Source organism: Oncorhynchus mykiss, chromosome 10 (genome assembly GCF_013265735.2).
Source record: "Oncorhynchus mykiss isolate Arlee chromosome 10, USDA_OmykA_1.1, whole genome shotgun sequence".
Taxonomy (NCBI): Eukaryota; Metazoa; Chordata; class Actinopteri; order Salmoniformes; family Salmonidae; genus Oncorhynchus; species Oncorhynchus mykiss.
The window spans coordinates 15095574-15121824 of record NC_048574.1 but is presented as its reverse complement, the minus strand read 5'-3'; the positions used below and the strand labels follow the sequence as shown (position 1 = coordinate 15121824).

Here is a 26251-nt window from a genome sequence, read left to right as displayed (position 1 = left end):
TGTAGATCCCACATTTCCTTTGAAAGACAGCTCTAGGAGGTAGTGTAGAGATGTGGGGGTACTTACGCGTACATGTTCCTGTCGTAATGGTCCAGCTTGCCTGAAGGGGGCATGATGGCTGGGTGGGGGATCCCCGTGGGGTGCATGCCTGGCCCCAGCATCAGAGAGTGAGAGAACCTAGAGGGAGGGAGACAGAGAGAGAAGGAAGTAAAATAGAGGAGGGAAGGTGGTAGAGAAAGAGAGACAGAGACCATAGCATCAGAAAATACACTTCATTTTTATATATGTCTCTACGTGGCCATGAAGCGCTGAAGCACCAGGGTGGTTTGTTGGCCCTTTAAGCATAGGCTTCCAGACAGTCCTCTCAGGGCAGTAGGACTGTGAGCAGTATCACTCAATGCCAGCAGATGGAGCTCTAGTCACTCTCAGAAAAAAAACTAGGAAGCGCTGGTAGATACTCTATGTTTCATTAAATACTTATTTTCAGTATGTGGAGTTGTTCCCCACTTTGCTGCTATAACAGCCTCCACTCTTCTGGGAAAGCTTTCCACTAGATGTTGGAACATTGCTGTGGGGACTTGCTTCCATTCAGCCACAAGAGCATTAGTGAGGTTGGGCACTGATGTTGGGTGATTAGGCATGGCTCGTAGTCGTCTTTCCAATTCATCCCAAAGGTTTTCGATGGGGTTGAGGTCAGGGCTCTGTGCAGGCCAGTCAAGTTCTTCCACACCCATCTCGACAAACAATTTATGTATGAACCTCATTTTGTGTATGGGGGCATTGTCATGGTGAAACAGGAAAGGGCCTTCCCCAAACTGTTGCCACAAAGTTGGTAGCACAAAATCATCTAGAATGTCATTCTATACTGTAGCGTTAAGATTTCCCTTCACTGGAACTAAGGGGTCTAGCCCAAACCATGAAAAACAGCCCCAGAACATTATTCCTCCTCCACCAAACTTTACAGTTGGCAGTATGCATTCGGACAGGTAGCGTTCTCCTGGCATCCACCAAATCCAGATTCGTCCATCGGACTGCCACATGATGAAACGTGATTCCTCACTTCAGAGAACATGTTTCCGCTGCTCCAGAGTCCAATGGCGGTGAGCTTTACACCACTCCAACCGACGCTTGGCATTGTGCATGGTGATCTTAGGCTTGTGTGCGGCTGCTCGGCCATGGAAACCCATTTCATGAAGCTCCCGACAAAGAGTTATTGTGTTGACGTTGCTTTCAGAGGCAGTTAGAAACTTGGTAGGAGTGTTGCAACCGAGGACAGACGATTTTTGTGCGCTAAGCACTTCAGCACTCGGCGGTCCCGTTCTGTGAGCTTGTGTGGCCTACCACATTGCAGCGGAGCCGTTGTTGCTCCTAGACCTTTCCACTTCACAATAACACCACTTACAGTTAACAGGGGCAGGTCTAGCAGGGCAGAAATTTGACAAACTGACTTGTTGGAATGGTGGCATCCTGAAGTCACTGTTCTTCAGTACGAGCCTTGTTTGTCTATGGAGATTGCATGGCTGTGTACTCAATTTTATACACCTGTCAGCAACGAGTGTGGCTAAAATATCCACTAATTTGAAGGGGTGTCCACATACTCTTGGCCATGTAGTGTATGTGTTGATATACAGTTGCAGCGTATAGCAGTTGGCACACACAAAGCCAGGACACAGACATGTTGCAGAGGCCCCTGTACAAGGCAATAGCAAAGGGCACATGGGGGGAGCAAAAGCATTGGTCTGGAATAGTGGTAGGGGGTATGTATGATGCCATGCCCTCCCCAGACTGAAGCAGCTCAGCTCATACTGTACCTGGGGTAGGAAGAGCTGTTGGGGAGACTGGAGGAGTAGGGCTGTCTGAATCCACATGAGGACAGGGGATAGACAGGCTGACTTTGCCTGTGGTTGGGGGGGGGGGGGGGGGGGGGGGACACAAATAGGGATGCAACAGGGGTCAACTAGGCTGCTGGCCAAATCCTCACTACCTGACTTCCTAGAATATATTTAGATTGTCTATTCCCACAGGGTACCGTATCTCAGATGGGAAGTTAAATGGGTGTCCTGACTCTCTGTGGTCACTGAAGATCCCATGGCACTTATCGTAAGAGTAGGGGTGTTAACCCTGGTGTCCTGGCTAAATACCCAATCTAGCTCTCATACAATCATGGCCACCTAATAATCCCCAGTTTACAATTGGCTCATTCGTCTCCCCTGTAACTATTCCCCAGATCGTTGCTGTAAATGAGAATGTGTTCTCAGTCAACTTACCTGGTAAAATGAGAGTTAAATAAATACATGCCTCTCTGACTGGTAGTGTGTTATGTCTAATGGAAGTCTGGCTGCTCAGTCTACTAGCTAGCCAATGAGGGGCTTGATCCTGACTGGTTAAGGAGTGAAGCCCATCCTAATGAGGTCACCTGGGGAAGGAGAGTTGTTTGTTTAAGAGACAAGAGAACCTCATCCATGAGCTTCATGTCAGTGAGAGCTCCATGTGGGGCTGTGTAGGGTCCTGCTGAGTCCCCTGCCAGCAGAGGCATGACTGGGTTAACCTCACTGACGGTCCTGCTGAGTCCCCGGCCAGCAGAGGCATGACTGGGTTAACCTCACTGAGGGTCCTGCTGAGTCCCCGGGCAGCAGAGGCATGACTGGGTTAACCTCACTGAGGGTCCTGCTGAGTCCCCGGGCAGCAGAGGCATGACTGGGTTAACCTCACTGAGGGTCCTGCTGAGTCCCCGGCCAGCAGAGGCATGACTGGGTTAACCTCACTGAGGGTCCTGCTGAGTCCCCGGCCAGCAGAGGCATGACTGGGTTAACCTCACTGAGGGTCCTGCTGAGTCCCCGGGCAGCAGAGGCATGACTGGGTTAACCTCACTGAGGGTCCTGCTGCGTCCCCGGCCAGCAGAGGCATGACTGGGTTAACCTCACTGAGGGTCCTGCTGAGTCCCCGGCCAGCAGAGGCATGACTGGGTTAACCTCACTGAGGGTCCTGCTGAGTCCCCGGGCAGCAGAGGCATGACTGGGTTAACCTCACTGAGGGTCCTGCTGCGTCCCCGGCCAGCAGAGGCATGACTGGGTTAACCTCACTGACGGTCCTGCAGTGTGTATGACATGGCTGTGTGAAGGCTGGATGGGGGGGATTTAAACAGGATCCTTTGATATACTGCAGCCCCCCAGCCCCATTCGTCCCCGCTGTCCCTAGAGTGGGCTGTCCCTAGAGTGGGCTGTCCCTAGAGTGGGCTGTCCCTAGAGTGGGCTGTCCCTAGAGTGGACTGTCCCTAGAGTGGGATGTCCCTAGAGTGGGCTGTCTCTAGAGTGGGCTGTCCCTAGAGTGGGCTGTCCCTAGAGTGGACTGTCCCTAGAGTGGGCTGTCCCTAGAGTGGACTGTCCCTAGAGTGGGATGTCCCTAGAGTGGGCTGTCTCTAGAGTGGGCTGTCCCTAGAGTGGGCTGTCCCTAGAGTGGGCTGTCCCTAGAGTGGACTGTCCCTAGAGTGGGCTGTCCCTAGAGTGGACTGTCCCTAGAGTGGGATGTCCCTAGAGTGGGCTGTCCCTAGAGTGGGCTGTCCCTAGAGTGGGCTGTCCCTAGAGTGGGCTGTCCCTAGAGTGGACTGTCCCTAGAGTGGACTGTCCCTAGAGTGGGCTGTCCCTACAGTGGGCTGTCCCTAGAGTGGGCTGTCCCTACAGTGGACTGTGCCTAGAGTGGGCTGTCCCTAGAGAGGGCTGTCCCTAGAGTGGGCTGTCCCTACAGTGGGCTGTCCCTAGAGTGGGCTGTCTCTAGAGTGGGCTGTCTCTAGAGTGGGCTGTCCCTACAGTGGGCTGTCCCTAGAGTGGGCTGTCCCTAGAGTGGGCTGTCCCTAGAGTGGGCTGTCCCTAGAATGGGCTGTCCCTACAGTGGGCTGTCCCTACAGTGGGCTGTCCCTACAGTGGACTGTCCCTACAGTGGACTGTCCCTACAGTGGGCCTTCCCTACAGTGGGCTGTCCCTACAGTGGACTGTCCCTACAGTGGGCTGTTCCCCAAGTCACGTGCCATATAGTGGCCAGAGAGGGACACACCACACCACGCAGTGGGTCCCATCCAGCTCTTTGTCATGACAAAAGAGTCCCAGTGGCTGACATCTCTTCCCCAAACAAAGAGGGACACAAGAAAACCAAACAAACACGATCTGCACTAAGAAGATTACAAGTTTGTGAACAAGATGATTTTTTGACAATACCACAGCAAGTCTGTAGTGACGGTTAACTTAAGTGTCTGAAACAAAAGTGAGTTTGGTGGTGGAGGGACAGGGAAATAGCAGCAATCTGCCTCGTGCCAAGCGGAGCCTGTTTAGGGATTGCCAATGTCCTTCACCAGCTTTAAAGACACACAGCATGGATGTGAATGGAAGTAGTCTTAGCTGACATTCCATTAGAGTAAACCAAATCCCCATCACATTTAAGAGAAGCCAACAACTGTTCAGGGGGATTTACACAAAGTTATTCTGACAGTTATATAATAACAGTTATAATAAAATGGATTTGTAAAGTTGAACTCAAGACAATAGATGGATTGTTAGCCAGAACGTGTGTTTCAACAATGTCATCTGAGATTATGGGTGTTAAAACATGCTCTGATTTGGCATCGTCTACACTTTCTGTGATGCTGGGAAGGCAAGGGAAGGCAATAGTTTAATTCTGAGGACTCTAGACTAGATATGACCACTGAATCCAAGGCAGGGCATTCATATCCTAGGAAGTGACCTGTTCATTACTGTATGTGTGACCCCAAGACAACAAGCTATAGAGGGATGAAGTGGTTGCTATAGACTCTATAGCAACCACTTCGTCCCTCTATAGTATAGAGGGACGAAGTGGTTGCTATAGAGGGATGAAGTGGTTGCCATGCAATTAAAGTGGCTTAGCAGGGGCCAGTGGTGCAGGTCAGTGTGGTGTATGTGTTTGTGTGTATATGTTTGCGTAAAAAAAGAATAGTCAAAGAATAATGCTTTATCGTCACATAGACAGGATAGGTGCAGTAAAATGTGTAGTTTTACAGGGTCAGCCATAGTACTAAGGCGCCCCTGGAGCAAATTAGGGTTAAGTGCCTTGCCGAAGGTCACATCGCCAGATTTTTCACCTTGTTGGCTCGGGTATTCGAACCAGCGACCTTTTGGTTACTGGCCCAACGCTCTAACCGCTAGGCTACCTGCCGCCTGTGTGCCCATGTGTGTGTGTGTACGAGAGAGTATGTGAGTGTGTGTGAGTTTGCATAAGACTTACCAGCCCATGGAGGGGGGCATCTGTCCTACACCGCCAGGGGGTAGGGAGTAGAAACCTGAGATGTCCTGGGACTGGGGCCTGTGAACGCCTGGAGGGGACACGCAGGAGAAGACACGCTCATTAACTCAGGGCCCCTGACTCAGCAAGGGCCTCATTACCTGGCTGGGCACCTACCATTACACACACAGGTCACACACACACATGCGCACACACACGCATACACACACAACCACCCCATTCTCATACATCCCTGCTGTGTGTGTGTATGTATGTGTGTGTGTGCTCACTAGCTAATTGGAAGGGTCAAGGGGGTGTTGATGTAAGATGTACGAGAACTAAGGTCAACGGTTTCCACCAGAGGCCCCCAGCATCTTGTTGATCCAGTACATCTGACTCACTACCAAGTGAAGTGGAAAAAAACTGTGAACTAGGTCTTTCATTCCACTCCTTTGTAACAGCCAGCCAGCCTCCTGTGAAAATAACATTGCCATTCTGAGCTTCTGTCGTCTTCTCCTTGGGCCAGCTGTTTTACTGTTTGGTCCCTGCTGCCTGCATCGCACCACCAACAATAGCTTTATAACAAAGGGATCTTGATCCAAGTTCCTTCCCATGATGTGTCAGTCAGTCAGAAGCTCCTGAGAAGACGTGATGTTTTCCATTATGGAGATGGAATCACATAAAAGAGCAGCGTCCCAACACAAAACAAAATGGCTTTCTCCGTGCCTTTCAAAGGAAGTCATTTGTCAACAGCGAGCACCTAGCACTTAAGCACAACCCGAAGGTAACCTATATTTGTTACAGAAGAATGCTGCAGATGACTGTAATTTGCTGTTGCTGTAGGCCTGTTTCTGCACTGGACCATCTATAAATCTGAAGGACTGGAATGTGACTGAGTCAACGTGACTCTCTCATCCTTCCCTCCAGACCCGTCCCTCCCTCCCTCCAGACCCCTCCCTCCCTCCCTCCCTCCCTCCCTCCAGACCCGTCCCTCCCTCCCTCCAGACCCGTCCCTCCCTCCCTCCCTCCCTCCAGACCCGTCCCTCCCTCCCTCCAGACCCGTCCCTCCCTCCCTCCAGACCCGTCCCTCCCTCCCTCCAGACCCGTCCCTCCCTCCCTCCAGACCCCTTCCTGAAAAAGCCCATGTCCTTCGTGTAGAGAACAGCTTGCAGTCTCAGTCTCTACACTCCAGAGTCCAAAAACAGTTACATCACGCAAACGTCTGATGAGTTTGCACTAGTAATACCTACATTTAACTTCAACTTCCAGTTATTCATTTCTTGCCTATTTTGTTGCTCTACTAAGTCTTACAGTAAATAACAACATGAAATACTCCTGGAATGACATTAGACCCAGAATCAGTCGCCAGTAAAAGATCAAACTGGTTAGTCAGATAACTCCCCAAGATGTTGTTAGGATATACTGTTTAAAATAGCATTTCAATACTGATGACCTTTTACTGTTACCAAAACCACAATAAGTGAAACTGCTATCATATCACAGTTCTAAATGAGTGGCCAGTAGCTCAGGTGCTGTGCCCTGAAAACGTCTCAAAGACAAACCCCAGTACAGTACAGTAGTTTTGGTTTCTATTGAACTTCTCTCTTTTTCACCCTAATGCAGCAAAACAGTCACATCTGACGACTGCACACGTGAACAAATGTGACAAGATGGTGTGACTTTGGTTCGCTATGATGGTTGACACACTGAATGACTAATAGTACAGGTCTGTACTGAATGCACTGACTGACAGATTAAATGACAGACTGACAGGTTGACTGATACGCAGGCAGACTGGCAGAGTGAGGGAAAGGAAGACGGATGGAAGGTATGTGAGGGGCCTATTGTCAGAGAAGCTGCTGGAAACTCACACTCTGTCAGCTGTAGTCTCTGTACACTGCATTATGAGGTATGACGTGAAATGTGAGCTTCCTGCAGTAGTCCTGCAGTGTAAGGTGTCAGGTAAGAGGGGTGTGATGTGATTATGTGTGAGCTAAGGGGGTGAGGTGAGAGGGTGTGAGAAGGGGGTAAGGACTAGGAGGTATCAGGTGTGTACAGGGAGGTCTAGACCTCTCATTATGGGGTGAGTCACTGGCATCAACCCTCACATCACCCCTGGGCATTGTCATGTTACTTAGCTACTACACTGCCCAGCCCCAGTCTAGACAAGGAGTGGCAGAGCAGGGGGATTCCCAGCTGGAGACAGAGACAGTCTGGGTGATGCCTGCTACCCTGCACTGTTCTGTGAGAGGGGCCTTCACTCTCTTCCCCTGCCCCTGTCTGAGTGGTCAGAGAAAGGTCGGGGCCTTTCTCTGACCACAGGCAGTAGTACTGACAGACAGACACAGTCTTGGCCACACTCCAACACTGATCGCTATTCAGCCCAGGTCAGTCTTCATCAGATCACTACAGGAGGGCATTTTCATCAGCTCCTTTTTTAAAGCTGTGTTTGGGTTAAAATGTGGGTTAAAAGCTCATGTGAGGAGATGTTGAGGAGAGTGACGGAGAGCTCTTACAGGGACTCTGTAAGTCTCTGAGGGACTATGTGAGCCAAGTGTGCGAGCGAATGTGAGAGCGTCCTAAGCAGAACCTTGTGGATGGCCCTGTGTGATTGTCACCCTAATTGCTTCCAGCTCTCTGTGTGTGTGTGTGTGTGTGTGTGTGTGTGTGTGTGTGTGTGTGTGTGTGTGTGTGTGTGTGTGTGGCAGGCAGCCCCTCTTGGGGATGCGACCACTTCAAGTGCGGTGGTGGGACAGCCGGAGGCTCCCTGGAAGGAAGGGCTTGTCTCTAGCCGGCATCCCAAATGGCACCCTTTTCCCTACATAGTGCACTACTTTTGGCCAGGGCGCATAGGGCTCTGGTGTTAAGTAGTGCACTATACCGGGAATAGGGTGCCATTTGGGATGCAGATCCTGTCTCTGGGCTGCAGCTGCTGCTCGGCTCCACACGGCTCCACTGCTGCAGCTCAGGAATCAGGGGTGCGTGTTAAAATTAAGCAGGAAGTACCACTTCACGTTTGTTCAGGTGAAGGCTAGAGGATGATTGTACTACTCTGCTGTGGTGACTGACAGGAGAAGGTTAGAGGATGATTGTACTACTCTGCTGTGGTGACTGACAGGAGAAGGCTAGAGGATGATTGTACTACTCTGCTGTGGTGACTGACAGGAGAAGGCTAGAGGATGATTGTACTACTCTGCTGTGGTGACTGACAGGAGAAGGCTAGAGGATGATTGTACTACTCTGCTGTGGTGACTGACAGGAGAAGGCTAGAGGATGATTGTACTACTCTGCTGTGGTGACTGACAGGAAAAGTCTAGAGGATGATTATACTACTCTGCTGTGGAGACCGACAGAAGAAGGTTAGAGGATGATTGTACTACTCTGCTGTGGTGAACGACAGGAGAAGGTTAGAGGATGATTGTACTACTCTGCTGCGGTGACTGACAGGAGAAGGTTAGAGGATGATTGTACTACACTGCTGCGGTGACTGACAGGAGAAGGCTAGAGGATGATTGCTGTGGTGACTGGCAGGAGAAGGCTAGAGGATGATTGTACTACTCTGCTGTGGTGACTGACAGGAGAAGGCTAGAGGATGATTGTACTACTCTGCTGTGGTGACTGACAGGAGAAGTCTAGAGGATGATTGTACTACTCTGCTGTGGTGACTGACAGGAGAAGGCTAGAGGATGATTGTACTACTCTGCTGTGGTGACTGACAGGAGAAGTCTAGAGGATGATTGTACTACTCTGCTGTGGTGACTGACAGGAGAAGGTTAGAGGATGATTGTACTACTCTGCTGTGGTGACTGACAGGAGAAGGCTAGAGGATGATTGTACTACTCTGCTGTGGTGACTGACAGGAGAAGTCTAGAGGATGATTGTACTACTCTGCTGTGGTGACTGACAGGAGAAGGCTAGAGGATGATTGTACTACTCTGCTGTGGTGACTGACAGAAAAAGGCTAGAGGATGATTGTACTACTCTGCTGTGGTGACTGACAGGAGAAGGTTAGAGGATGATTGTACTACTTTGCTGTGGTGACTGACAGGAGAAGGCTTTCCCACTGGCCTGGCTGGTGTGTGTTAGGATGAGGGAGATGATAGGTTGACCTACCTTTCTGACTCATGTCTGTGGGCAGGTGAGGGGGGCTGGGGTTGAAGTGGTCGTTGCTGTAGGGCAGCAGGGACGTCAGGGGGTGCATCCCGTGAGACTGTTGGACCACTGAAACTTTGTTGGACTGCAACAGAGAGTGAGGGGGAGACAGACAGTGAGAGAGACAGACAGACAGACATAATTTTAAGCATGGCTTGGAACAAACAGATGTGCTTTGGAAGCAGAATACATTTGCTCCCATTCGGTTGGCTGGGGATTCGGGGATGGTTGGAGGGTGTGGGGGTACATTTGATCGATAGGACTTTGATGATCAAGGGAGGCTGCGTGAGAGCTTGTTTGCTTTCATGTTTCTGTTTACAAATGGCTTTCAATAACTTAGGTGAAATCCAGTTATTTCTAATGCTAACAGCATGCCGTGTGACATATGATATGTCACAGTGGTTACCATGTTGGAGGTATTCACCCGTTCTTGGACACAGTTCCAATAGCAGAGCCTTTCATATGTTGTCAGTGTGTGTATGTGTTTGAAAGTTTGGCTGAGGCATTGATTTTCATGTGTATGTACATACTTCAGAAAAGTTCTGTTTCTCTCTGCTGCTCTGAAGACTCTAGCAGCAGCACAACAGGGAGAGGATGAGGCTCGCCTGGCCGGCTTCACATTGGCCCCCTGCTGTTTTATAATGTGAATGCCTTATCACTTTAAGGCAGTCCTTCCATGCGCGCCGACACACATTACTAAAACCCACTTTCAACATTACCCCTATCCCCACCTGATTACATCACATCTAAACCTCTTAACACAGGTTCACATCAGTATGATGTGGGAGAACTAAAACAAACACTTTCAACATTACCCCTATCCCCACCTGATTACATCACATCTAAACCTCTTAACACAGGTTCACATCAGTATGATGTGGGAGAACTAAAACAAACACTTTCAACATTACCCCTATCCCCACCTGATTACATCACATCTAAACCTCTTAACACAGGTTCACATCAGTATGATGTGGGAGAACTAAAACAAACACTTTCAACATTACCCCTATCCCCACCTGATTACATCACATCTAAACCTCTTAACACAGGTTCACATCAGTATGATGTGGGAGAACTAAAACAAACACTTTCAACATTACCCCTATCCCCACCTGATTACATCACATCTAAACCTCTTAACACAGGTTCACATCAGTATGATGTGGGAGAACTAAAACAAACACTTTCAACATTACCCCTATCCCCACCTGATTACATCACATCTAAACCTCTTAACACAGGTTCACATCAGTATGATGTGGGAGAACTAAAACAAAACACTACCACTACTTGTAATGTTCCAAACACACAGCAACACAACATCAGAGCTGAGAAAGAGAGAGGTATCGCAATAACTGCCGTGGGATATGCGTCAACAGCAACCTTGGGAAAATCCGCTGCATTGCCATTAACAGCAGACTTTTACATTTCCTCAGTGAAAACAATGTACTGAGCAAATGTCAAATTGGCTTTTTACCAAATTGCCATATGATAGAGAACATATTCACCCTGTACACCCTAATTGACAAACAACCAAAACAAACCAAAACAAAGGCTAAGTCTTCTCATGCTTTGTCGATTTCAAAAAAGCTTTTGACTCAATGGCATGAGGGTCGGCAATACAAATTGATGGAAAGTGGTGTTGGGGCACAAACATACAATATTATAAAATCCATGTACACAAACAACAAGTGTGCGGTTAAAATTGGCAAAAAACACACGCAGAAACTGGCCCAAGCCCCCCGCTTCTCCTTCGCCCAAATCCAGACAGCTGATGTTCTGATAAATCAGCTGGGCTAGACCATCTGGACCCTCTCTTCCTAAAATTTTCCACCCCCATTGTTGCAACCCCTTCTACTAGTCCGTTCAACCTCTCGTATCGTCTGAGATCCCTAAAGATTGGAAAGCGGCCGCGGTCATCCCCCTCTTTAAAGGGGGAGACACTCTGGACCCAAACTGTAACAGACCTATATCCATCCTGCCCTGACTTTCTAAAGTCTTTGAAAGCCAAGTAAACAAACATCACCGACCATTTCCAATCCCACCGTACCTTCTCCACTATGCAATCTGGTTTCCGAGCTGGTCACGGGTGCACCTCAGCCACGCTCAAGGTCCTAAATGATATCATAACCGCCATCGATAAAAGACAGTCCTGTGCAGCCGTCTGCATCGACCTGGCCAAGGTTTTCGACTCTGTCAATCACCGTATTCTTATCGGCAGACTCAACAGCCTTGGTTTCTCTAATGACTGCCTCGCCTGGTTCACTAACTACTTCTCAGATAGAGTTCAGTGTGCCATTCTTTGGACGCTGTGTTAACAAACCTCCAAGCGAGCTTTAATGCCATACAACACTCCTTCCGTGGCCTCCAACTGCTCTAAAATTCTAGTAAAACTAAATGCATTCTCTTCAACCAATCGCTGCCCGCACCCGCCTGCATCACTACTCTGGACGGTTCTGATTTAGAATATGTGGACAACTATAAATACCTAGGTGTCTGGCTAGACTCTAAACTCTCCTTCCAGACTCATTAAAAACTTCTTAGGGATAGCCCCCTTTTTTCAATTTTCGCCTAAAATGACATACCCAAATCTAACTGCCTGTAGCGCAGGCCCTGAAGCAAGGATATGCATATTCTTGGTACCATTTGAAAGGAAACACTTTGAAGTTTGTGGAAATGTGAATTGAATGTAGGAGAATGTAATACAATAGATCTGGTAGAAGAAAATACAAAGAAAAAAAAAACATTTTTTCCCCTTTTTTCTACCTTTTTGAAATGCAACAGAAAGGTCCCACTTCTAACCATCATTCTGGTTGTAATTCCGATGGTGTCCACAAGATGGCGGCAGTGTACGTGCAAAGTTTCAGACGGATAACTTGAAGTATGAGCAAACTACATGACATTTAGTGTGAAGTCACCCAGGTACATTTGGGCAAATTGTGAAGGAGACATTTGCATTTATATAAAAAAATTCTGAAAGAAAATGGTCAAATCTGTATACTTTGATTTAGCTTTTCCATTATTAGTAGCCATATTATAAGCTCAACATTTGCAAAACAACCAGTTTTCATAACTTCATAACTCTGAATATTCTTATAATTTTTGTCCAAAAGGAAAAGGCATGCTGTCGCACAAGGTTAGCAGCTACATTGTGCGACAGATACAGGGTTTCCGTAAATACTCCAGTAAAGCCCAGCTCATTGGCTATCTAGCTAGCTTTGTTTGACAAAGTTAGAGTCGATCAAGTGAAGACCGCCCACGTCATCGGTGTGCCATGTCTGACCAAATTTTGTGTCCTATAGGATATACTAGGTGATAATTCAAGGTGAATTTATCAAAACTATCGCGGTGAAAAAAGTGTTTTGTTGTTAGGAGTTCTCCTCAAACAATAGCATGGCATTTTTTCACAGTAATAGCTACTGTAAATTGGACAGTGCAGTTATATGAACAAGAATGAAGCTTTTAGCCGATATAAGACACTTACAGTGGGGAGAACAAGTATTTGACACACTGCCGATTTTGCAGGTTTTCCTACTCACTAAGCATGTCTGTAATTTTTATCATAGGTACAAAAATCCAGAAAATCACATTGTATGATTTTTAAGTAATTAAAATTGTTTTATGTTTATTTCACTATTGTTTATTATCTACATTCCTTTGGCAATGTTAACTTATGGTTCCCATGCCAATACAGCCCTTAAATTGAAACTCAATTGAGAGAGAGAGGGAGGGGTGGGGTCTACAGTATATTCAGGAGTGAAGGGGCATTATTGGCATGGGAAACATATGTTAACATTGCCAAAGCTCTCACTCTCTCTCTCTCTTTGCGTAGCTCTCTCTTTCTCTCTCTCTCCCCCTCTTTCTCTCTCTCTCCCTCTCTCAATTCAATTCAATGGTTCTGTTCCAAGGTCTGAGGGTGATGTACCATCATAACATTATAGCCACACAATTTAATATTTACATCTTTGCCTTCCTAAAGGCAATTAGCCATCCTTGAAGTGGTTCTCTATGTGTGTTCCTTTTCTACACACACTCACAGAGACTCACAAATTATTATCACCCTCCCTCTATTAAACCCCCCCCCCCCCCCCCCACACACACACACAACTTAGACATAATTCTGTTTCTGTCGTTGTAACGGGATACACGCATAGGAGCGAGTGCACACAAATATGCCCCCCCACACACACACTCACACTCACAGAAAGGTGAATTAACTCAAGACTTCAATCTAACTCGTATCTAAATCTTTGGTCTCCGATAACATCAAAGACAAAATTCCAATTAGATATTAAACCTTTTAAAGTACGGCAAACGCACTGCGCTCATCCTTCAGTAATCTAATTTCACTTAAAAGGACATATATTAGCATATTGATATTGCCTTTTATCTGGCGGGGTTGTGTTTGAACAGGAATCCGGTGTTCAATAAGAGGTAATGGTGTTTGAGACATCACTGGGAATTAATGATGGATGATGACCTTCCCCCCCCCCGGCGGCCAATAGGCTACACCTTGACCCATGTCTCTGCCGCTTCATTCCCTATGCTGATGAAACACTTTACACATAATGTATTCTTTGGTGTTCACAGACCTAAGAAGGTTTTTTGAAGCGGAAATTAGGGGTCCTGTTCGGAGTACGGCCAGAGTGCTTTGAGAGTAACGTCTTTAATCTCTATTTCATCGTTGATACATTAAACACACTCACTTCTCCATTGTTCATCATCTTGGCCCTCTGCTATATATCAAGGTTGAATGAGCTACAATCATTTGGATTGAATGGTCTTGTTTGGGGCTTTCAAGTAGGTTATTCAAAAATACATTGTTCTTAATCGACTTACCTGTATAAATAAAGGTAAAAAAAGAGAGATAAAATCCAAATCAGAGTCATGTTGTTAATTTGTAGTTTTGTAACATTGTCATGAATTAAGATAAAAGATAAAATAGCACTAATAAAACACTCATTTCACACGTGAATCAGTTGCAAGTTCCCATGAATTTCCGTTGTGTTAAGTACAGAAAACTGCTATGGTTGTAATGTCATGTACTGTTCATTACGTTACAGACCCTGTTCCCACTGTACTGCATACAGTGTAGGCTATCTGACGCCCCTGTGAAATCCCACATTGAGTGGCTGGGATGCAGACACAGACAAGCAAGTACACAGATGAGCAGGAGGGGCGACAGATGTGACTTAACCCATCCACTGTACCAGCGCCACACTGAGCCAGAGCCTTGCTGTGGTGCACTAGGCATTACTCATACACACACCCTCAGGTTTGTGTGCGAGCAGTGGTATAGAGGGGAAAATTACCCACACCTGACTGTGTGAGAGTGAAAGGGCTGGCTGAAGGGGCACAGAAAGTCGTCAGAATGAGACCTGAGACATTTACATTCTGTTTGATCCTGGAACTGGCTGTGTGCTATATATGGATACAGGTCAGCTAGGGATGGAAATCATTTTAAGAGTGGATGATTAAGTTTAAGGTTCTATAAAAAGACTGAGACAGTAAAACAACAACAACAACAACAACAACAACAACAACAACAACAACAACAAGTAGAAGGCTGTTGTGGATAAGAGTGATGCTGTTTGGACATTTGTATGTGTGTGTATGCATGTATGTGTGTGTGTGTGTGTGTGTGTGTGCGTGTGTGTGTGTGCGTGCGTGCGTGCGTGCGTGCGTGTGTGTGTATGCATGTGTGTGTGTGTATGCATGTGTGTGTGTGTATGCATGTGTGTGTGTGTATGCATGTGTGTGTGTGTATGTGTGTGTGTGTGTGTGCGTGCGTGCGTGCGTGGATGTGTTTATGAATGTGTCCCACTGGGCACAGACTGGTTGAATCAACATTGTCAACGTATTGTGATGTGGAATCTACGTGGAAAATACATTGGATTTGAAAAATGTCAAATGAGGGGAAATTTCTACCACAGGATTATGTCATCGTGGTAACCAAATTTCAACATAGACAAAGGTTGTATAAAATATGTTGAATTAAAACAATGTCAGATCTTCAAGGTTATAACCACTATCAGAAAAAATAATTGATCAATCTACAGCTACACTTTGGGCTCCTATCCAGGGTTTTAACAGCTCTGTTTAGGTATGATATTAGTCACTGACTATTACCAATGTGCGTGAGAATGATTGATGAGTGATCTCCGCTTAAAAATGAAACAGATTCACTGTTCCAATCAAACTCATTCCAAAGCGCAGGTTTAACAGAGCAAATGAAATGTAACCATATATCATCAATGATGCTATGTAGAACGTTATACTGCCTTCAGAAAGTATTTACACTCATTTACTTCTTCCACAAGTTGTTGTGTTACAGCCTACATTTGAGATTTTACTGGTCTACACACAATACCCCATAATGTCAAAGTGGAATAATGTTTTTTGTTATTTTTACAAATTAATAAAAACTGAAAAGCGGAAATGTCTTGCGTCAAAAAGAATTCAACCCCTTTGTTATGACAAGCCTAAATAAGTTCAGGAGTACAAAACAAGTCACATAATTAATTGCATGGACTCACTCTGTGTGCAATAATAGTGTTTAACATGATTTTTGAATGACTACCTCATCTCTGTACCCCACACATATAATTATCTGTAAGGTCCTTCAAACCAGCAGTGAATTTCAAACACAGATTCAACCACAAAGACCAGGGAGGTTTTCCAATGCCCCGCAAAGAAGGACAGCTATTGACAGTGGTGGAAAAAGAACCCAACGGTCATACTTGGGTAAAAGTGAAGATACCTTGAGTGGCGTTTTAAAATGTTTTACACACGGTTGTGTGGCGTTTTAAAATGTTTTACACACGGTTGAGTGGCGTTTTAAAATGTTTTACACACGGTTGAGTGGCGTTTTAAAATGTTTTACACACGGTTGAGTGGCGTTTTAAAATGTTTTACACACGGTTGAGTGGCGTTTTCAAATGTTTTACACACGGTTTTGTGGCGTTTTAAAATGTTTTACACACGGTTGAGTGGCGTTTTAAAATGTTTTACACACGGTTGAGTGGCGTTTTAAAATGTTTTACACACGGTTGAGTGGCGTTTTAAAATGTTTTACACACGGTTGAGTGGCGTTTTAAAATGTTTTACACACGGTTGTGTGGCGTTTTAAAATGTTTTACACACGGTTGAGTGGCGTTTTAAAATGTTTTACACACGGTTGAGTGGCGTTTTAAAATATTGCATGTGATATGGATCTCTTGCGATATGTGTATTGCGCATGCCAATATTAATCATTTTATTTGAATTTGATTAATTGTGCAGCCCTAACTCAACCTTAAAATGAGTAACACATCCATGGCCACATTTCGAGGTTACTGTAACTATACATTTCTTATGCACTGTAATCATAAAGTGAGGATTTTCAAGATAGCATACATAGGTCTGTGCAGGTCTGTGCAGGGCTTCACAGTTGATAACCATGTACTTGTAATGTAATCTCAACTGCAACCCTGGTCATTTGGTTCTGCTATCAGATGCACAGTGATAACACATCAATCTGTTGTATAAATTAACCAAAAATTTGACATTGGTTTTTCCACTGGAATTTGGTTGTGCTTTTAGATGGTTGAAAGCATAGTGGTAACAACACATTGGAAATTCAACTAACTTTTGGCTGTCTTTTTGATTGATTGATCTCATTGATCAACGTCAGCACCAAATATTACCCAATGAACCACATTGATATGATGTAGTGTGCCCAGTAGGGTGTGTTTGTGAATACATGTGTTCCACATGAGGCTGCTGAGGGGAGGAAGGCTCATATTAATGTCTGGAATGGAGTGAATGGAATGGCATCAAACACATGGAAACCATGGAAACCATGATGTATTTGATTTCATTCCACTGATTCCGCTCCAGTCATTACCACAAGCCAGTCCTCCCCTATTAAAGCCCCACCAACCTCCTGTGATGTGTTCTCCATATGTGTGTGTGTACCCTATGTGTATATCCAGTGCCCAGGGTCCATGTCCAGTGGCTGACGGTCAGGCAGAAGTACTCCTGTCACTGACACTCCCTGCCATTATAGCACCAACAACAGCCAATCACACAGAGTAGGAGGCCCAATCTGGAAGTGATTGTGCCTCTCCAGAGTTACCCAAAATGAGCACTACTTAGTTTGAGGTTTGAGAACATCAAAGCCCAGGCAGACATAACAACGCACTGAACGCAGCCATGTATAAAGACTAAAATACGCACACACACAACACTGTGGACATCTATGTTGGTGGGGCAGATGCTGGGCTATGTTGGTGGGGCAGATGCTGGGCTATGTTGGTGGGGCAGATGCTGGGCTATGTTGGTGGGGCAGATGCTGGGCTATGTCGGTGGGGCAGATGCTGTGCTATGTTGGTGGGGCAGATGCTGGGCTATGTTGGTGGGGCAGATGCTGGGCTATGTTGGTGGGGCAGATGCTGGGCTATGTTGGTGGGGCAGATGCTGGGCTATGTTGGTGGGGCAGATGCTGAGCTATGTTGGTGGGGCAGATGCTGAGCTATGTTGGTGGGGCAGATGCTGGGCTATGTTGGTGGGGCAGATGCTGGGCTATGTTGGTGGGGCAGATGCTGGGCTATGTTGATGGGGCAGAGTGTCACCTCTGTGCAGCACTATGGAAATGCTCCATTGCAGAGCCATGCTGTCTCTAACTTAACAATAGATGGGACTGAGGGACAGACGGACAGGCCAACCCACTGTACAAACATGCGGACTAACCATCTCAATCTAAATGAGCACAGACAGACAACAATAAAGATGTGTTCAGCTCCACTGAAATAGTCTTTAATGGTCTGGTTTAAAACTTAACTAACATAGTCACAGGAAGTAGGGGTGCTGAGGGTGTCTCACAAAGTCTCACAAAAGCAGTGCACTGAGCCTTTACTAGTCCTGTATTAGCGGAATGATACAGCCGTCTGAAGACCGAACCCCCCTCCCCCTCACGTCGTTGAAAAAAGGTCAGGCCCACACCCCCAAACTAGTTCCCACTGCTATTTGAACCAATGGTCTTCCTGTTCATATCATCAGAGGAGTCATCCGTAAACATAATATTGACGTGGAATTAAGGGAAATGAGATGACCACAGAAGTCATAAATCCTGATGAAAACACACACTTCCTCCTCTTTATGGTTTTCAACACAATAGATAAACCTTTTAACACAGAACCAGACATATGTGTTTCTCTAGTGGTGTTCTGTTCACAGAACCAGACATATGTGTTTCTCTAGTGGTGTTCTGTTCACAGAACCAGACATATGTGTTTCTCTAGTGGTGTTCTGTTCACAGAACCAGACATTTGTGTTTCTCTAGTGGTGTTCTGTTCACAGAACCAGACATATGTGTTTCTCTAGTGGTGTTCTGTTCACAGAACCAGACATATGTGTTTCTCTAGTGGTGTTCTGTTCACAGAACCAGACATATGTGTTTCTCTAGTGGTGTTCTGTTCACAGAACCAGACATATGTGTTTCTCTAGTGGTGTTCTGTTCACAGAACCAGACATTTGTGTTTCTCTAGTGGTGTTCTGTTCACAGAACCAGACATATGTGTTTCTCTAGTGGTGTTCTGTTCACAGAACCAGACATATGTGTTTCTCTAGTGGTGTTCTGTTCACAGAACCAGACATATGTGTTTCTCTAGTGGTGTTCTGTTCACAGAACCAGACATATGTGTTTCTCTAGTGGTGTTCTGTTCACAGAACCAGACATATGTGTTTCTCTAGTGGTGTTCTGTTCACAGAACCAGACATATGTGTTTCTCTAGTGGTGTTCTGTTCACAGAACCAGACATATGTGTTTCTCTAGTGGTGTTCTGTTCACAGAACCAGACATATGTGTTTCTCTAGTGGTGTTCTGTTCACAGAACCAGACATTTGTGTTTCTCTAGTGGTGTTCTGTTCACAGAACCAGACATATGTGTTTCTCTAGTGGTGTTCTGTTCACAGAACCAGACATATGTGTTTCTCTAGTGGTGTTCTGTTCACAGAACCAGACATATGTGTTTCTCTAGTGGTGTTCTGTTCACAGAACCAGACATATGTGTTTCTCTAGTGGTGTTCTGTTCACAGAACCAGACATATGTGTTTCTCTAGTGGTGTTCTGTTCACAGAACCAGACATATGTGTTTCTCTAGTGGTGTTCTGTTCACAGAACCAGACATATGTGTTTCTCTAGTGGTGTTCTGTTCACAGAACCAGACATATGTGTTTCTCTAGTGGTGTTCTGTTCACAGAACCAGACATATGTGTTTCTCTAGTGGTGTTCTGTTCACAGAACCAGACATTTGTGTTTCTCTAGTGGTGTTCTGTTCACAGAACCAGACATATGTGTTTCTCTAGTGGTGTTCTGTTCACAGAACCAGACATATGTGTTTCTCTAGTGGTGTTCTGTTCACAGAACCAGACATATGTGTTTCTCTAGTGGTGTTCTGTTCACAGAACCAGACATATGTGTTTCTCTAGTGGTGTTCTGTTCACAGAACCAGACATATGTGTTTCTCTAGTGGTGTTCTGTTCACAGAACCAGACATATGTGTTTCTCTAGTGGTGTTCTGTTCACAGAACCAGACATATTTGTTTGTTTAATGGCGTTCTGTACTCAGAACCAGACTATAAGCAGTGAAATAAGAGCATTGTCAAAGCGGCTGAAAGTATGACGTGTCTGGTTATTATTGGGTGTTCATTGTTTGTCTGAAATGTCAAGACTTCCATAAGGACCGTAGTCTCTGACCTCGTTGGGGGCTGTGGTAGGGAATGGGGTTGGAACCACGTTCTGAGTCCCATACAACGCACGTGACCTTTTGTGAATCCACCCTTTAACTTTACAGGGTAAAGATCCCCCTTTAAAATGTTCTTAAAGATCCCCTTTGAATCAAATCCCGTCAGTCAGTGGTTGAATGGTCTGACTGTAATAGTGTTCAACAGACTATACATTCAGCACTGTGTGAATCATAGTGAAACCTGTCCTCTACGGCGGATGGGACAGCTTTCACTCACAGCATGTTTCTGAAAGCAGACTTGGCAGCCCGCTGGGAAATACCACAGCATATCAAAAAACCCTGCCATGAACTAAAAATATACTATTATCATTAGACTTATTGACTTCTAAAACTGATCACAACTTCCTTTATCAATGAAAACCCCCTCTATACTGTTTCACTGTCATCCTTGTTCTAGAAAAGTACAAGAAAGCTGAGGGTTCTGGCATTAGAGAGAAATTGAGAAGATATGAGAAGAGGGGGGTGAGAAGGAGAGAAGAGGGGGGTGAGAAGAGATGAGAAGAGGGGGTGAGAAGGAGAGAAGAGGGGGGTGAGAAGAGATGAGAAGAGGGGGGTGAGAAGAGATGAGAAGAGGGGGTGAGAAGGAGAGAAGAGGGGGGTGAGAAGAGATGAGAAGAGGGGGGTGAGAAGAGATGAGAAGAGGGGGTGAGAAGAGAAGAGGAGGGTGAGAAGAGATGAGAAGAGGGGGGTGAGAAGAGATGAGAAGAGATGAGAAGAGGAGGTGAGAAGGAGAGAAGAGGGGGGTGAGAAGAGATGAGAAGAGGGGGTGAGAAGAAATGAGAAGAGGGGTGAGAAGAGATGAGAAGAGGGGGTGAGAAGAGATGAGAAGAGGAGGGGGAGAAGAGATGAGAAGAGGGGGTGAGAAGAGATGAGAAGTGGAGGGTGAGAAGAGATGAGAAGAGGGGGTGAGAAGAGATGAGAAGGGTGAGAAGAGATGAGAAGAGGGGGTGAGAAGAGATGAGAAGAGGAGGGTGAGAAGAGATGAGAAGAGGAGGGTGAGAAGAGATGAGAAGAGGAGGGTGAGAAGAGATGAGAAGAGGAGGGTCAGAAGAGATGAGAAGAGGGGTGAGAAGCGATGAGAAGAGGAGGGTGAGAAGAGATGAGAAGAGGAGGGTGAGAAGAGATGAGAAGAGGGGGTGAGAGAGAAAGAGAAGAGATGAGAAGAGGAGGGTGGGAGAGAAGAGAGGGAGAGACATGAGAGCGAAAAGAGAAAAGACAGAGAGAGTGGTGATCTCGTCCCTAAATAAGTGAAATAATACCCAGAGGTAAGGCATGGTAAGTTAGGCACCAGTCCTCTATCTGGTTTACCACTCAGACCTTCCCTCAGCATGGCTACTGCTTGGCCGTCTCAATCCTCAGTGAGCCGCCCACCAACATACTAATTACAGAGTCACACGACAGCCCTCTGTAGCTCCCCCTCACATGATAAGACCTAGCGGGGTCTGCTACTCGGTCTCCAGGAGTGTGTGTGGGTTGGGGATCTGTCAGGGAGGGTTGGTCCAGTGCACCGCAGGGCAGGGTAGGGGTGGGGTGTGCCAGAGTGTCCTCTACTCTACACACCACTTACTGGGCTCTTTATTAAATGGTGGGAACATCAAAGGACTGGGAGAAGAGAGGAGTGTCTTTGATGGGGGGGGGGGGGGGGGGGGGGGGGGGGGGGGGGGGGGGGCACTGTACTTCCACTCTGAACTTTGGACTACATTTGTCATAGTATGGAAGTGGTAACTGTTTCAGTCCAAGAGGTCCCTTTCAGTTCAGACATCTCAACACTTCCCCTCAGAATGACATGACCGAATTGTGTAAACTCCACCCCAAGTTCCCGTGCCATGAATCAGTCTATAAAGTGTAAATGGTATACTCTGCTTTCCAGTGTTTACAAACAGAGCAATGTGAATGTCTCTGAAGTCTCTCTGTCTAGTCAGAGAGCTCCACTGATTTGAGATTAGAGATGAGCCTCTTCTTTCTATCAGAGGGGATGATGAAAGAGGAGGGTGATAGAGGAGGATGATAGAAGAGGGTGATAGAGGAGGATGATAGAAGAGGGTGATAGAGGAGGGTGATAGAGGAGGGTAATAGAAGAAGATGATAGAGGAGGATGATAGAGGAGGGTGATAGAGGAGAGTAATAGAAGAAGATGATAGAGGAGGGTGATAGAGGAGGGTAATAGAGGAGGGTGATAGAAGAAGATGACAGAGGAGGATGATAGAGGAGGATGATAGAAGAGGGTGATAGAAGAAGATGATAGAGGAGGATGATAGAGGAGGGTGATAGAGGAGGGTGATAGAGGAGGGTGATAGAGGAGAATGATAGAAGAGGGTGATAGAGGAGGATGATAGAGGAGGATGATAGAGGAGGGTGATAGAGGAGGGTGATAGAGGAGGGTGATAGAGGAGGGTGATAGAAGAGGGTGATAGAGGAGGATGATAGAGGAGGGTGATAGAAGAGGATGATAGAGGAGGGTGATGATGAAAGAGGGTGATAGAGGAGGGTGATAGAAGAGGGTGATAGATGAGGATGATAGAAGAGGGTGATAGAGGAGGGTGATAGAAGATGGAGTGATAGAGGAGGGTGATAGAGAAGGATGATAGAAGAGGGTGATAGAGGAGGGTGATAGAAGATGGAGTGATAGAGGAGGGTAATAGAGGAGGGTGATAGAGGAGGGTAATAGAAGAGGGAGTGATAGAGGAGGGGAAGTGAGGAAGGAGGAGTAAGTAAATAAGGAGGAGGGGTTGGTTCTCCCCCACCCAGTGAAGTGAGATAAACAGATCATTTGTGGACAAAAGAAGCCTGAGGCAAGTGACCAATCAGAACATTCTTCAATAAGACTCCATTTAGCTGTCACAGTTATTACAGCGTAGCTCTCAACACCCTGCACTTTACTGCTGAGGAAGATGAACACTGTATGTCTAGCTGACTGTCTAACTCAACCCTGAACTCCCTGCTCTTCATAGAGGCACAAACAAACTAGTGCTGATTGAAACAAGACCCACCACCCTGATGAAATCTACCCTATCCCTGATTCTGCTTTCAGCTGCTCAGTTCAATGGCTATTGCTAAAATCAATGGATCAATCCATTCAAAACCAGCATAAACAGTCCACACACATCCTAGCTGACTAGACTCCATTTCAGTGTGAAGGAAGGTTCTGATGAAGTCTATCTAACGGAGTGGAGCAGAGACAAGCTTTGCCGAATTTAGCTCTGACTACATCGATTTTCCCAAGGTGAATACTTAAAAAATAATAATAATGAAATGCTTACCTTGTACCTATGTTTATCCTCTGTATTTGCTTGCCATTCTTTGTTTGCTGAATTCCATACAACCACAGACTGTTTCCTTGTTGAGATTCAATTGGCACATGCACATTTTCGCTGAGTTGCCATCTTAGAGCAACAGCAATGAGCAAACAGTCAGTCGGTGGTTGTATTTGATTAATGTTTATTTAAAAAGTATGGATTTCAGCAAACAAGTAAAGGCACGCAACTACGCAAGCCTGGTCTCTGCTCCACTCCGTTGGTGGAGTTCATCAGAAACTTCCTTCACCACGGAACAGCGTTTAGTATAGGCCCTCAAACCATCACGGTCACCTAATAATCCCCAGTTTACAATTGGCTCATTCGTCCCCCTCCTCTCCCCTGTAACTATTCCCCAGGTCGTTACTGTAAATGAGAATGTGTTCTCAGTCAACTTACCTGGTAAAATAACTAATAAATAAATAAATAAATGAGGCAGCTACACACGCCCAAGTCCTATCTTTCTACAGTAGCTATCTATATATCTATCTACAGTATCTATCTATATATCTTTCTACAGTATCTATCTATATATCTATCTACAGTATCAATCTATATATCTATCTACAGTATCAATCTATATATCTATCTACAGTATCTATCTATATATCTTTCTACAGTATCTATCTATATATCTATCTACAGTATCAATCTATATACAGTGCCTTGCGAAAGTATTCGGCCACCTTGAACTTTGCGACCTTTTGCCACATTTCAGGCTTCAAACATAAAGATATAAAACAGTATTTTTTTGTGGGACACAATGGGACACAATCATGAAGTGGGACACAATCATGAAGTGGGACACAATCATGAAGTGGAACGACATTTATTGGATATTTCAAACTTTTTTAACAAATCAAAAACTGAAAAATTGGGCGTGCAAAATTATTCAGCCCCTTTACTTTCAGTGCAGCAAACTCTCTCCAGAAGTTCAGTGAGGATCTCTGAATGATCCAATGTTGACCTAAATGACTAATGATGATAAATACAATCCACCTGTGTGTAATCAAGTCTCCGTATAAATGCACCTGCACTGTGATAGTCTCAGAGGTCCGTCAAAAGCGCAGAGAGCATCATGAAGAACAAGGAACACACCAGGCAGGTCCGAGATACTGTTGTGAAAAAGTTTAAAGCCGGATTTGGATACAAAAAGATTTCCCAAGCTTTAAACATCCCAAGGAGCACTGTGCAAGCGATAATATTGAAATGGAAGGAGTATCAGACCACTGCAAATCTACCAAGACCTGGCCGTCCCTCTAAACTTTCAGCTCATACAAGGAGAAGACTGATCAGAGATGCAGCCAAGAGGCCCATGATCACTCTGGATGAACTGCAAAGATCTACCTACAGCTGAGGTGGGAGACTCTGTCCATAGGACAACAATCAGTCGTATATTGCACAAATCTGGCCTTTATGGAAGAGTGGCAAGAAGAAAGCCACTTCTTAAAGATATCCATAAAAAGTGTCGTTTAAAGTTTGCCACAAGCCACCTGGGAGACACACCAAACATGTGAAAGAAGGTGCTCTGGTCAGATGAAACCAAAATTGAACTTTTTGGCAACAATGCAAAACGTTATTTTTGGCGTAAAAGCAACACAGCTCATCACCCTGAACACACCATCCCCACTGTCAAACATGGTGGTGGCAGCATCATGGTTTGGGCCTGCTTTTCTTCAGCAGGGACAGGGAAGATGGTTAAAATTGATGGGAAGATGGATGGAGCCAAATACAGGACCATTCTGGAAGAAAACCTGATGGAGTCTGCAAAAGACCTGAGACTGGGACGGAGATTTGTCTTCCAACAAGACAATGATCCAAAACGTAAAGCAAAATCTACAATGGAATGGTTCAAAAATAAACATATCCAGGTGTTAGAATGGCCAAGTCAAAGTCCAGACCTGAATCCAATCGAGAATCTGTGGAAAGAACTGAAAACTGCTGTTCACAAATGCTCTCCATCCAACCTCACTGAGCTCGAGCTGTTTTGCAAGGAGGAATGGGAAAAAAATTCAGTCTCTCGATGTGCAAAACTGATAGAGACATACCCCAAGCGACTTACAGCTGTAATCACAGCAAAAGGTGGCGCTACAAAGTATTAACTTAAGGGGGCTGAATAATTTTGCACGCCCAATTTTTCCGTTTTTGATTTGTTAAAAAAGTTAAATTGGAATAAATGTCGTTCCACTTCATGATTGTGTCCCACTTGTTGTTGATTCTTCACAAAAAAATACAGTTTTATATCTTTATGTTTGAAGCCTGAAATGTGGCAAAAGGTCGCAAAGTTCAAGGGGGCCGAATACTTTCGCAAGGCACTGTATCTATCTACAGTATCAATCTATATATCTATCTACAGTATCTATTTAAATATCTATCTACAGTATCTATCTATCTATCTACAGTATATATCTACAGTATCTATCTACAGTGTCTACCTATCTATCTACAGTATCTATCTATCTATCTATCTATCTATCTACAGTGTCTATCTATCTATCTTTCTACAGTATCAATCTATATATCTATCTACAGTATCAATCTACATATCTACCTACAGTATCTATCTATATATCTTTCTACAGTATATATCTATATATCTATCTACAGTATCAATCTATATATCTATCTACAGTATCTATTTAAATATCTATCTACAGTATGTATTTATATATCTACAGTATCTATCTATCTATCTATCTATCTATCTATCTATCTATCTATCTATCTATCTACAGTATAAATCTACAGTATCTATCTACAGTGTCT

At 45.3% G+C, this 26251-nt stretch overlaps 1 protein-coding gene across 14 annotated transcripts in view; it reads right to left on the bottom strand.

Moving 5' to 3' along the window:
- The window catches only part of tcf7 (transcription factor 7), a 63021-nt gene that overhangs the window by 8086 nt on the left and 28684 nt on the right, over positions 1-26251 (bottom strand). For 9 of the 14 annotated variants that reach the window (XM_036989329.1, XM_036989337.1, XM_036989330.1 and 6 more), the window contains 4 exon segments: positions 9364-9487; positions 5254-5341; positions 1812-1898; positions 67-177 (listed from right to left, as the gene is read on the bottom strand). In XM_036989329.1, coding sequence (XP_036845224.1) covers positions 67-177; positions 1812-1898; positions 5254-5341; positions 9364-9487 — 410 coding nt within the window. 14 annotated transcript variants of the gene reach the window in all.